A 13,417-nucleotide genomic window follows, 5' to 3' on the forward strand; every position below is an offset into this window, starting at 1 on the left:
ATATTTGTGTATACACATTCATAGCAGCTGCATTCACAATAGCTAAAAGGGAAAGAGCAATTCAACTGTCCATCAGAGGCTGAATGGAAAATCAAAATGTGGCCTAAACAAAGAAGCATTATTCAGCTGTAAACACAGGGAAATCTTGACACATGCTATTCTGTGCGTGGGCGTTGTGAGGACAGCGTGCTAAGAGCCACACAGTGACAAAGGGACAAACACTGTGACCCAGAAGCACAAAGTGACTGCAGCAGCCGGATCTGAAAGGAAGGTAGCTGGCAGAGAGAAGGAAATGCAGTTACCATCTGGGCCACTCTGGGCGACACCTTACAGACGGGAAGGGGAACAGGACGTTGAATTATTGAACACCGCTGAGCTGTGCACCAGACAGCACTTACAGTGGCTGATTTTATACTGCCAACGTTTTAATCAGAATCTTAAAGAGGGCACTCGTTTCCTTTCTTCAGATAAAACCCACACCTCTTCTGGGTTCCCACTTCTCAAGTTGCATCACATTATTCTCAGTTTTCCCAAGTCAGGTACCTGGCCTCACCGTGGGTACCAGCTTCATCCCACCCCGGCCTCTGCGACCATCCCACAAGTGCTTACCGAGCCTTCCTGTGGGCCAGGAACAGGCTGCTGTGTCTACCTGCGCAGTGCCTGAGTCTGTGCTCACCACACCCGTGTCATGGCATCATGCAGTGGTATGCATGCGTGTGTCTGCTTGCCTGCCTACTCCCTCTATAATCAACCTCAAAGCTTGTTAAAACCGTACAAGAGACGTGCGCGAGTGTGCACGCGTGGTGAAGCAAGCGTGTGCGTGCTCAGGGAGTGTGCATGCCTACACCCGTATTCATGGAGGCTAGGGGCCAACAGTGGACATCTTCCTCTACTGCTCCCCGACTCATTTTTGAACCTGGGTCTGTCCCTGAAGCGGCCGCTCACCAGCTTGGCTAGACTGGCTGGCCAGAGAGCCCGGGACCCTGCTGCCTCTGCCTCCCCGTGTTGGCAGATGCTCTACGTGGGTGCTGGGAATCCACACGTCTGTCCTCACTCTGCAACAATCATGCCTCCCGCTGACTTAGGACTTCCCAAGACCTAAGACTTTTGGTGATTTGTTTTGACACAAACACATTTGTCAAAGTAGAAAGATGGGGTATGATTTTTAATTGGCACACAGTAATATGTAGTAATTATACATGGAATTCCATCTGGAGTTTCAGTACATATATGCAATGTGATAAACTAATCAGGTTAACTGAAATCCGTCATCTTGGATATCTATCATTGTTTGAGTTAAGAACTCAAAGTGATCTCTGTTTTGAAATGATTATTGTCAAGCACTTTACCCCACTGTGCATTAGAACATGAGAAGGGCTCTCCCTGTTAACCCTTCTCTCGTGCATGCATGTGTGTGGTGCTGGGCCTCATGCATGCTAAGTCAGGATTCTACCTCTCAGCTCCTCTCTCAGATCTTTCCAGGTAACCTTATACCTCGCCTAGATCACCATGGCAACCTGTTCTGGTCCAATCTCTCAACCTAACTGCAAGAGTGCTCATCTTTACAGAGTGAAAAGTGCAGTGTTCCCTCCTCACACTGTCTCCTCAGTGGCTCTACCTTCATGTTAAATATCTTGGTTCACAACGATTCCTCATTGCTGCTCTAGCCTCCATTAACATGCTCAGTGTTCTGCTCTGTTCCCTTTACTAGGCATTCTGCAAATTTCCAGATCTGGAACTCTCTGTACGCCTCTAGCGTTCATACATGTTCATTTTTGGTTTTTGTTTGTTTTTCTGTGAACTGATCTTCTTTGCCCAGCAAATTTTCACTATTGTTTCCACATCTGGGCTTGTAAGCACTTACTGGAATCTAAGACTTCTCTGCCTTAAGTGTTCATGCAGTGGTCTTCGTGAGTAGAGCCTGTGTTTCCATAAACATGGCTGACATCTTTATGAGTATCTGCTTGCTTGACTGTCTCGGTTAATGGAAAGAAAATCCTGACTGGGTGGGTGAATGGACAGGTTTTTAGGGGCTGCTGTTTGCTCACAGCCACGTCAGCAGGTCCACACAGTGACAGTGTTAGAACTAGTACTGAGCCTCGTACTCCAGGCACACTGCCTGGGGCCCCACCGTGCCCGGTCACATGACTGATCACTGTCAGGAACAAACAGCTATTCCCGGTGTCTTTTAACAGATCAAAGTACATGCTGGCTTCCAGGTTCTCTGACCATCACAAGTACCTGTTACAGAGTCCGTGATGGCTTTTCTCCGCTCTTCTCACCCTGCCCTGTACTGTGAGCTCATGGGCTTCCCCTCTCCCAGCCTTTCACTCTCTCTCGGCTCTCTCTGTTTTGTCTTCCTCTCTTGGTATCCTCTGCTCACACTCTCTTTATCTTCCTCCTTCTCTCTCCCCATCTCTTTCTCCTCCAGGTCTGCTCTGCTGGTTCTGCTCAGTATACTCTTCTAGATGTCTCTCCCTATGCTCTCCCTCCTCTCTACAACCAAAACCTTCCCCTCAACCATACCTTGGCGTGATCGCGTCCTCCCTCACTTTATGCAATCACTATGAAATGTAAAATTACACACTAGTGGGGGCCGCACCAGACCTCAGAGAAGTTATGCAAAGCATGTTGGGTGTGACAGCGCTTGTGTTATCTTATCACACCTCTCTTTGGGTCTCAATTCACCAAGAACCCTGGACTAGAAAGAAAACAGAACCAGCCAGGTGTGATCGATAACAGCTAAGCTCTCATGAGGAGAACTGGGACAAGCCAATGTTTACTTACCGGTCAGGTTGCAGGCAGGCTGGGTAGGGAGAGAGAGAGAGAGAGAGAGAGAGAGAGAGAGAGAGAGAGAGAAGCTCAAGGGGGACTGTAGAGGATTTCTGGTGGTTAGATACCAGCCAGCATCCCTGAGGAACTTGTGAAACAGGTTATCCTTCCTGGAAAGGAGTCACTTCTCTTGCCTCTGGCAGTAGAGACATATGGCTCCATTGATATGTATCTGTGGTTGCAAATCAAAGCCCAAGCTGGCCGGTCTCCATGCTCCTACAGCCCCTATTCGCAAATACTTATTAAACCCTTCAAAGGCCCCATGCATCCTGACCCTTCTCACCTGCCCCCCCCAGCTGTGCTCACTCTTCTCCTCATTCTCTCTTGCTGTCTTGTTAGGTCGCAGTCTCCACTATTCTTTCCTGCTCTCGTGCAGGTAGCCCTGACCATGTGCGCTATGTTTTCTTTTCTCTGCTCTGGGCTCTTCTAGATGCTCCTGGATGTTCTCTCTTATCCACGATAAAAATCTTTCCCATAATGAGAGGCCATTTCAGCAGTTTCTTTACTGTTTCCCCCTTGCATACATTTCCATATTAAAAATCTCCAATGTTACAACCCATCTTTAGATTTGGTGTGGACAGTGTAACTCATGAAGCCCCACTATGCTGACTCTACGCTCACAGGAGCTTCTGTTTGCCACATTAAAGCTGAGCCTTTAGGAAATCCAGTATGCCTGAAACAATGTCCTCCACAACATATACAAAGATGTATGTATGTTTAGTAAATCAGAGGAACAGTCAAAGCTGCCATCACATTTCTGAGGGTAGTTATGCAGAAGGGGGAAAACAAGCTCCCATCTTTTATTAACAAAATAGCCCATATATTAAGATCCTTGCATCTTCAGTGCTTTGGGTGTAATTAATCACTCCTGTTTTACAGACTGATGACGACATAGATTGTCGCAGAAATGAAAACTGTATTATGTACATAATAGCATGAGCATATTGTTTTCTGTGGCTCCGTGACATGGCACTATTACCTTCCAGCTGACACTTGACAGTTCTTGGATGTCATTCAGTATTACAAACACTCTGTATTATTCCAATTTGGGGAAAAATAAAGGCTTAAAGCTTAAATCATAATGAAGCGATTTTAAAAAATGGGCCTATAATTAAGTGGTGTTAAGTTTGTAAACGTACCCCTCCCGAGCACACACACAAGCACACACAATGCAATCTGTGCTCTAACTTGTTGGCAGTGAGATGTTTGGGTGCTAAGTGTTACGTACACTGCTTTTCTCAGAGAGGTGTTTAAAGCAGGCAGACGCTCCAGTGTTTAAGAACACAAGAGGGAGACGTATGCTGAGATCATGTTAGGGGATACGTACGATCATAAGCTGCTTTGGTAATGGCTTTGGCTGCATTCTTCTGAATGTCAGAAACTGTGGAGTTCTCTGCGAACGAAAGCAGTTTTTTGAGACTTCCTGTCTGCTGCATCAGCACCATTGTGTCCATGTCCTCCAGGCAGTTGGCTACCACTGCAAGCGCTTCTACATGAAGGTCGCCCAAGTCCTAACAATACAAACAAGCACCGCTTGAAAGCTGTCTTCTTGGCTGCTTTACAAGCTCCGTTGACAAAATGCTTGACCAAGGCAATTTACGGGAGAAAGTAAACTGTAATTCCAGATTACAGTTCCAAGGGGACGTTGTCCCTCATGACCAGGAACATGAGGCTGGCCACTCACATTGCACAAGTCATCAGGAATCAGTGAGAACAGGAAGTGAGGTAAGGCTATAAGCTTATAAGGCTATAAGTCCCCCCCCCCCAGTGATGTACTTCCTCCTCTGAGGATCACTCCTAAAGGTTCCATGACCTTCCCAAACAGCACTACCATCTGGGTGCTAGTATTCCTCACTCTTTAATTATAGAAAAAGGGAGGAATGTTAGCATTTAGGAAACTGCTTCTGGGTACCTATATCATCATGTGGCAGGCGTGGTCACATTGCTTCTTAAAAGGATCATCCTGCCACGTTGTCCCCCTCTCTCGCTTGCTCTCCTGACTCTTACCCTCTCCCCTTTCTCTGTCGGAGAGCCCCCGTCTCTTTCCCCCCATCATGTCTCCCTCTCTTCTCTCTCTCTCTTCATCTCCATCTAATAAACCTCTTTCATATGAAATCTGCTGTGCGCCTCATCATTCACTGGGTACCAAGTGTTCAGACCCATGAGCCTATGGGGACATTTCCCATTCAAACCACCATAGCTTTTCAGTTTTGACTAGGAGAAGATGCTGGACTCATCAGAGCAGAGTATGGTTAATTCTGAGTTGATGGAGACCACGGGAACAGCAGTTCTTATCAGCAGCTCATCCCCCACCACTTGCCTAATCTTTTCTCATTTCTCTTACTTCAAAATGTTTTGTGGATAAAATAATAAAGAAAACATATAGGAATTACAGAGAATTGAAATTTCTCATATTATCTTTCACCAAATACAAATATAAAATTCCCAGGAAAAAGGTATAGATTTTTTTTTTTTTTTTTTTTTTTTTTGCAGTACTCAGCATGAAAGCGGGGCCTTGTCTCTGCGGCTCTCTACTACTGAGCTGTAACCTCCAGTTCAAGAAGGTACTTTTTGGAACAGGACAGAAGCTGAAGGTAAACATGTTCCCTAAAATCTTGAAAGTAGTGGGGAAAAGCAGTGTGAGCATGGATTCTTGCTGGAAGGACCACGTGGTTCCGAAAGCAGTGCAAAGCTGTAGCCTCCCGAAAGCGGAGAGCTGGAGCAGAGGTAATCCAGTATTGTATTCCACCCACCGCACTTGTGAGCACGGGCTTCCTTTCACTTTAGAGAAGTTCAGCAGGAAGCCATCTTCACTATCACCCTCAAAGCAAGCAGACTGATAGAATTCTGGAATGGCCTTTTTGTCTGACATACAGTGCTATTTCTCGGTTAGCTACACAGGTCCTAGAAGCAAGGCACAGGCATTGGCATGGCATCTCTCATCATTCTTTTTTTCTTCTTTCTTTATTTATAATAAACTACATACAGTAAGAACAGTTATGAAGTAATCAGAAAAGCCATATATAAAAGTTACATTCAAAATGTTTAGCTCATTCGTGTTTGGTGACTTTGAAGAATATGCTATCTATCCTATCTGAGTCTAAAGTTTTGTACCTAAATCATTCTCTATCATAGCTTGTATTTATCAATTTAAAAAACATCTTTTTAGACCTAAAACATTGTCTTAAATCCTAAAGAACTTAAGCCTAACTGTGAAATTCTAACTATCAGCCCCATCAGAAATTTGAGAAGGATTAAAATTATTACTTAAGTGCAGGCAATCAGCTTCCAAAACTAAGAGATGACAGAGACAGGCTACCGCCTGATCAATTAATTACCCAGCCTCTCACTCTAACGTTGGAGCATCATCTGCAGGCTTCCGAATTTTTTTTTTTTGTTATTTTGTATAGGATTTTATGAATTGCTGAGAGCAAAAGAAACCTAGGTTAATGAAAGGAGGCAGTGATGAATGTCAGTCATGGCCACGTCACTCCTTACAGCCATGACAGCTGAAATTGCTTGTCCTTCATTTGGTAGGGTGCTTGTGCACACATCTGTTTTCATTCATGCGTTCTAAATATATAACTTTGTTTTTTCACTCTCTTGTCCTCTTATCTTACAACTTGAGATGGTTAATTATGAATTAGTGTTCGGTTTTCATTACCTTTACATCATGGGATTTAAGTTTCTGAAACATAAGAAGAATAAATGTCACCCACGAACTTTGCACTCATTCCAGGGTAAGGTGTGGTGTGTTTTCTGATGGACACAGGACAGTTGTTTTGTATTAGTTGGATGTGTGACTTTGTCCTTGATTTCTTTTGAAGAGTATAATTTAAAGGGTAAAAAAGATGAAGACAGGGCCTGCTACAGTAGCACATTCCATTATTGTCAGCACCCAGGAGGCAGAGGCACATTGATCTCTGTGAATTAGAGGCCAGCCTGGTCTATATAGGTCAGGGTTACAAGTGAGACTTTGTCAAAAAAAAAAAAAAAAAAAAGATCAGAAGACAGAAGTGAAGAACAAGGGAAGGAGCCAAATCAAAACAGTAGCCCAGACAAATTGAAAACAAATGATTATTTCCATGTCTAACTACATCCAATAAAAACTGACACATTAAAATTGTGATACGATCCACAGGGTTGGTGTAGCCCTCTATGTAAGTCATCCTTAACATTATTTTGCATTTTCCATACATAGATTTTACACAAATTTTAATAATTTAATTATTTGCAGTTCATGCATTAGGAATGTATTGTAGAAGTCGAAGGAAATAGTTCAGCCAGTGAAGTGCTTTTCAGGCAAGCCTGCAGACCTGAGCACTTGTGTGTTCATGGTTCCAGCACTGGGGACGCTGAGACAGGAGGATGCCTGGGGCTTGCTGGCCTATCAGTCAAGCTGAATTGGTCAGCTCCAGGTTCAGTGACACACACTGTCTCAGAAATGGTGGAAAGCAACCGAGGGGGATACCTGATGCTGAGCGCTGGCCTCCTCACACATGTGCCTGCTAACACTGTAGTCATACGCGCATACACCATTACCCCGGCTCACACACAGACTCTTAAAGCGGGAGAGACACTCCTGGCAAACACTGTGGCAAGTGTGCGACCTCACCTCCAGTGTTCCCCGATGTGTAGAGAAGTCATCTTCTTGCTTCCTCCAACAGACAATTATGATGCATAGAGAGAGCATGCATCTGGTTCTAGGTGCTTCAGAAAATTAAGCCTTCAAAGCCAGAAGGCTTGTTCCTTTCATTCTAGATGGCCTCTACAGGCTTTACACAACAATTAATGACTCACTCCCGTACACTCTGCTTACTAGAATTAAACACATCCAGGCCTTAGGACATGCCAGAGAGCTGAATGAGTGCGAACACGTGGAGTACCTTGGCCTCCAGGATCTTGGTGAGGTAGTCCAGCCCTTGATTCTCTTTCAGCATTGCCCGAGACTCCTTGTCACACGTGATGACAGCCAAGGTTTTAAGAGCCAGCAGTTGGATGATAGGATACTCCGACTTCAAGAGCTCTAACATAGGAGGGATTGGGTTAAGTTCCTGAAGTGTAGTCCGACACTGAAAATCCTGCCACGAAATACAAATGAGCACATCAGTCCTTTCTACAACAAAATGTAATCTCCAGAATGGAGAGTGTCTATGTTCTGGCAGAGAACATTATTATGTTATAATTTCCCCATCTTTGATTCCAGACTCCAAAATAACTCATAGATAAAAGAAAACTCTTACTAGACTGTAATAAAATATTTCTGTATGCAGACACTGTCAACAGGAAGTCATCATCATCTCTGACCTTCAGGATTTGTTGCTGCAAACCTCTATAAACAGCATCGCATTAACATTTGTACACAGTACAATTCCTTTCGCACTGATACACTGCTGCAAACACTATTTGCTGCAATCATGGCATGGATTCTTTACCAAGGGGTTGTTTGTGAAATAGCGGCATACATACAGTGCTGCAGACGGCCCTGAGTGCAAGTTCAGAGCAGCATATTTTCAAATGAATGACCTTTACTTACGATACTTACGATCTCAGAGAGTCAGTGTAGTTACAGCCCTGAATGTAATGAGCCAGGGCTGGCAGCAACAGTGGGGCAAGGGGTATTGTATTGAGCAGTGAAGTTCCTAAACTTTGGCTACTAAATCATGATTTAAAAAAAAAAAAAAAAAAAAAAAAAAAAAAAATAAAAAATGATTAAAAAAAAAAAAAAAAAAAAAAAAAAAACAACCTCAAATGTGATTAAAATAACATTAACGGTGGGAAAGGGAGCTGGGGATGCGGCTCAGTCAGGTGAGTGTTTGCCACAAACACCTGAGGAAATGGGTCTGGACCTTCCGGAAGCCATTGAAAGACGCCAGGGCGGCAGCATGCCTGTGTTCTCGCTCCGGGGGGTCAGAGTCAGTAGATTCCTGGAACTCAGGGGCCAGTCAGTCCATCTTAATCATCAAGAGCCAGTTAGTGAGAGGCCCTGGCTCAAAAAACTAAGGTAGAGGATAATTGAAGAAGCCTGGACATCCATCTCTGGCTTCGGTGCACACGCACAGTCATGCACAGCCCTACACACACGTGTGTGCAGTACACAACAGACACAGAGGGGGACCCACACTCAGCTTAGGCTGCCTTCCTTCATCTTTCACCCAACCTCTAAATGTCCAGCTTCTTTCATGCGTAAAAGTTAGAGGTGGCCTTTCAATGAATATAATCGTGTCCCCCAGGGGCTCAGAATGCCACCACACTTGGAAAGTCACTGCAGATGTGATTAGGCAAGATGGGGTTATTCTGGAGCACAGTGGGTTCTTAATGGTATCCTTCTAAAGTAGGATTGATGTGAGGATGGAGGCAGCAAAGGCAGAGACTAGAGCGCTGGCTCCCAGCAAAAGCTGGGCAATTGAGGAATGGTTCTGCTCAGTGTCTGGAGAGTAAGTCATATCCACACCACAACTTTGAACTTCTACAGCCAGAACTTACTCTTGTTTTGAGTCACCCAGTCTGTGGCATTTAGCTACAGCAGCCTAATAGCTCCTTAGTCCCCAGTGCTCTGTCGTAAAGAACTATAAAGGTAATGCTTCTTTATTTTCATTTGAAAGAAGCAGAAAAACACAACCATGGGGAGTCAAGAATTAAAACCACAAATCCAGGGACAGGAAGTTTTGAGTCAGCTGAGGGAGTTGCACAGTGTTGACTGACAACTATGAATAATGCAAAATCCCCCGGGAGACGAGCCTGTGTGCACACCAGTGAGAGGTATCTAGACGAAGCTTAGCTTGTGGGATTACCTTGATTCCTTTGACTGGTGTGGGGAGACTCACCTTCATTGTCTGTGGGACCACTGTCTGGACAGTGGTTCCTGGACGATATGAAAAATGGAGGACGTTCGCTGAGCACAGAAATTCCTAGCCCTCTGCTTCCTGATGATGGATGTCACATGACTGGCAGCTGCACACTCCTGCCACCTTCACTTCCCTGCCACAAGGAACTCCATACTCTGGAATTGTGAGCCAGAATCAACACTTTCTCCCTGAAGTTGCTTTTTGAGAGTGTTTCATCACAGAAGCAGGAGAGTAACCTGGGATGGTGAGGGAAGTCCCAGGGGATCCTGGACAGCAGACAGCAGAAAAGGGCTGAACTTCCTCAGAGGATGGTTGTTTCAGGAGCATGAAGAAGTCATGTGGCAAGGACCATTTGAGGCAGAGACTGTTTTCTGAACCCCTTTCCATCTCACTGCCTAGAAACTATCTCTCAATCAGCCCTCTCCCCTTCCCCTCATGCCCTGTCTTAGGATTTCAGCTGACCTAAAGCTTAGCAGGCTCAATTGGAAAATTTGTAGAAAAAGCAGCAGAGAAGGCTGGTAAGTCCTTTGTTTCATTTATGTATGTATTTATTTATTTCAATTTATTCATTTTATATCTGGATCGTAGCCCCCCTCCCTCATCTCCTCCCAGTCCCACCCTTCCCCCCCCTCTCCTTCCCCTAGTCCACTGAAAGGAGGCGTTCTCTTCCCCTGCCATCTGAGCCTAGATTACATAAGTCTTTCTAAAGCAGCATTTTCTAATCCAGCAACCTGCGACCCTCTGGGGATCAGATGTCAGGTATCTTGTATCAGATAAACATGTATCAGATATCTTGCATATCAGGCATTTACACTATGATCCACAGCAACAGCACAATTACAGTTCTGAAGTAGCAACGAAAATAATTTTATGGTTGGGGGTCACCACAACACAAGGAAAGGATCCCAGCGTCCGGAAGGGTGAGAACCACTGCTCCAAACTGACCTGTTTGTGGGTAAGGAGAGGGTACAGGGGACCACAGCTATTTTCTACTCTACAGGAAAGAATCCTGACACAATAGCATTTTGCTGTTCTGAATAATGAATTGCACAGAGCTGACTCAGGTGACAAGTTTTTTACCAATGAACAGTCCAAAGCTTTAGCCATTGTCTCTCTGATGCTCTGAGCCCGTTAAGACTGCCCTAATGGCTAGCTTTCATGAATGAGAATTTCTGGAAAGAAGTTTTGACTGCAAAGGCTGACGTTTATCTGAGCAGTGATGTGAGAGGTTGGAACAGTGCAGGTCCAGAGCCTGATTACCTTGTCTTGGGCAGTTGATCCTTGCTCACCGTGCTATGTTCAAAACTAACAAGCTAATAAATCAAGGTCTTTTGGCATCTTTTGCTTTAGCAGACTCTAAGCTCCTCCCAACCACAATTAAGACTGCCAGCAGACACGGCTGGAAGCCCACAGAAGAGACCTCCCTCTGGCTGTAACTGCCTCTGTGATGCACCCACTGCTGTATTTTCAGCTTGTCTTCACGTGGGATTTTCTTTACTCTGGTCACTATAAAATCTCATGTACCTGCCTCCACAAGGGGACACAGAATCTGAGGTGACCTAACTCCCCATTTTCCAGGCCAAGGTTACTAAAATTTGGCTTTAGAATAAGCTTTCTTGGGCTGGAGAGATGGCTCAGAGGTTAAGAGCACTGGCTGTTCTTCTAAAGGTCCTGAGTTCAATTCCCAGCAACCACATGGTGGCTCACAAATGTCTGTAATGAGATCCAGTGCAGGCAGAACATATATAAATAAATCTTAAAAAAAGAATAAGCTTTCTCATTTCCTTTGAGGTAAGACCTCCTTTTGTGTTGTTGTTGACACTTCCCATATTGGACATGATTTGTGGATTTTCCGTTTTAAAGGAAACTCTGCAGAATCAAATGAATCCCACCTTAACTTGCACACCATTTTGCTCTTTTAACACTGAAATACATTTCTTGTGGTAGGCATCTACATGAAATGTCAATTATTTTATTCTGACTGATAAATACTAAATGTGCTGAGAACAACCGTGCAAAACTAGTGAGTTTTTTTTTACAAGAATAATGATTTTTAAATTTTCATTTAATAATTGAAAACAATTATTAAAATTAAATCAAGGTTGTATTCCCCAGCCTGTCTTCTCACTTATATCAAAAAGTCAAGGTCATGGTACAGATATTCACTATTTTAATGTTTTCTAGGTTGGACACATAACCTATACACCCTCACGGTCCCCCCACTCCCTCAGTATCGCCTGTCTTCAGTGTGTCCGTCCACAGTGAGAAGGTGGACCACCTCAGGCCACCAATATCTTTTATCATCATTTCAGAAGGAGGCAGGGGTGGCCACCTCCTCCCCGTCAGTTCTGTGACGGCTGCTCTGCGCTTTGATGACCTGAGACATGTGCGCTTGTAGTAATTCACCCGTGGAGTGTTAGATTGCCCTAAAAGTCGGAGATGGTACCCAGCATGAAACAATCAAAAATAAACAATAAAACCAACTAGTTCCAAATAACCCCTGAGCATACTGTTCATCTAGCAAGAAGTCTCCAGAGAGGTAACAAATTAAAGGCACATTTTTTCCCAACTCAGTGATGACTGCATGCGAGCCAATGGCTACACTGCAATGATGAGTGTATTGGAGACAGTAGAACACTTGCATGCTGGACAGATGACCTAATGTCAGCTGTAAACCAGCATTCTCACACCAGGAGCAGCAGCTGGGCACAGTGAGTCTTCCACACAGCGTTCAAGGGCCAGGGCAGTCTAAGCCTCCTCCTCTTGCTTCTCCAAGAAAGCTGCCAGTGTTCTGCTGTCAACAGGAATTAACAAATATTCTACACCATCGGTCCCCTTCTCCGTGCTTACAAGCTGTGGTCCCTAAATTCAGTTAGCTGGGCTTGGAGTATGAGATCACTGTTAACAAGAAAAATCTTGAAAACAAAGTCCGATGTAGGAAGGGCTGTCCTGGTTACCCAGCTGGAACTTTATAAGTAGCCTGAGAATCCGATTCCCTTGCCCTGGGGGAAGGCTCTGTACAACATGAATCAGAACACTTGGTGGTAGAGATCCAGGCTGTTTAACCAGAAGGGAATTCTCATAGGAGGTTTCTTCAGCCTCAAGGCTGTATGTAGTAGTTTCATACCAAAGCCGATTATAAAGACTGCTTTGCATGATCCCACACGGGAGGACCACTGAGGGGATCAATAGATGCCGTAAGGTACACGTTCTGTGAACATGACACCTGTCCAAGAATTTGCTGGCTGTTGTCTCCTCTTAACATTTGGCTGTCAAATTGTGGATAAGAAGGAAGAGTTCTGAAGAAGAGTCTTCTTTAAATTTGTTTATTCAGTCTTGCTGATCCAGAACACTTTGGAAAGTAACCATATGATCAAGGTTATAGATTTCACACTGATCCCAGGAAAGAAGCCGTTGATGACAACATGAATGGAATCTTGAAGCATGGTGCCTTGAAATCTCTCTTGGACCCCAAACCATAAAGCACAGTGTTGAACCAAGGTGTGGCTGGAGCTACACCTTAGGAAACACTTTCTCATGCTGTTGATTTAATTGTTCGATTTCAGCAGAAAAGGAAGATGAGAATTTGCTCAGTAACTTACAAAGAGATTTCTGGTCCAGTTTAGCTCTCTTTAGCTTCTGCAGTGTTCTATCAGACATTAAGACATTTTTTGAACTACTACGAGCTTCAAAATATTCTTCTACCAAGTCACTTGCTTTGTCTCTTTTCGTCTTCT

The 13,417-nt window shown here is 44.4% G+C and overlaps 1 protein-coding gene across 4 annotated transcripts in view; it reads right to left on the reverse strand.

The window, feature by feature from the left end:
* Positions 1-13,417, reverse strand: part of Armc3 (armadillo repeat containing 3) — a 92,317-nt gene that overhangs the window by 55,091 nt on the left and 23,809 nt on the right. For all 4 annotated transcript variants that reach the window (XM_055593934.1, XM_055593933.1, XM_055593936.1 and 1 more), the window contains exons 7-8: positions 7,719-7,913; positions 4,160-4,343 (exon numbers count right to left, since the gene is read on the reverse strand). In XM_055593934.1, the coding sequence (XP_055449909.1) occupies positions 4,160-4,343; positions 7,719-7,913 (379 nt within the window). The remainder of the gene's footprint in view (positions 1-4,159; positions 4,344-7,718; positions 7,914-13,417) is intronic.

The sequence above is a fragment of the Psammomys obesus genome, unplaced genomic scaffold (genome assembly GCF_907164565.1).
Source record: "Psammomys obesus unplaced genomic scaffold, mPsaObe1.curated_primary_1811, whole genome shotgun sequence".
NCBI lineage: Eukaryota > Metazoa > Chordata > Mammalia > Rodentia > Muridae > Psammomys > Psammomys obesus.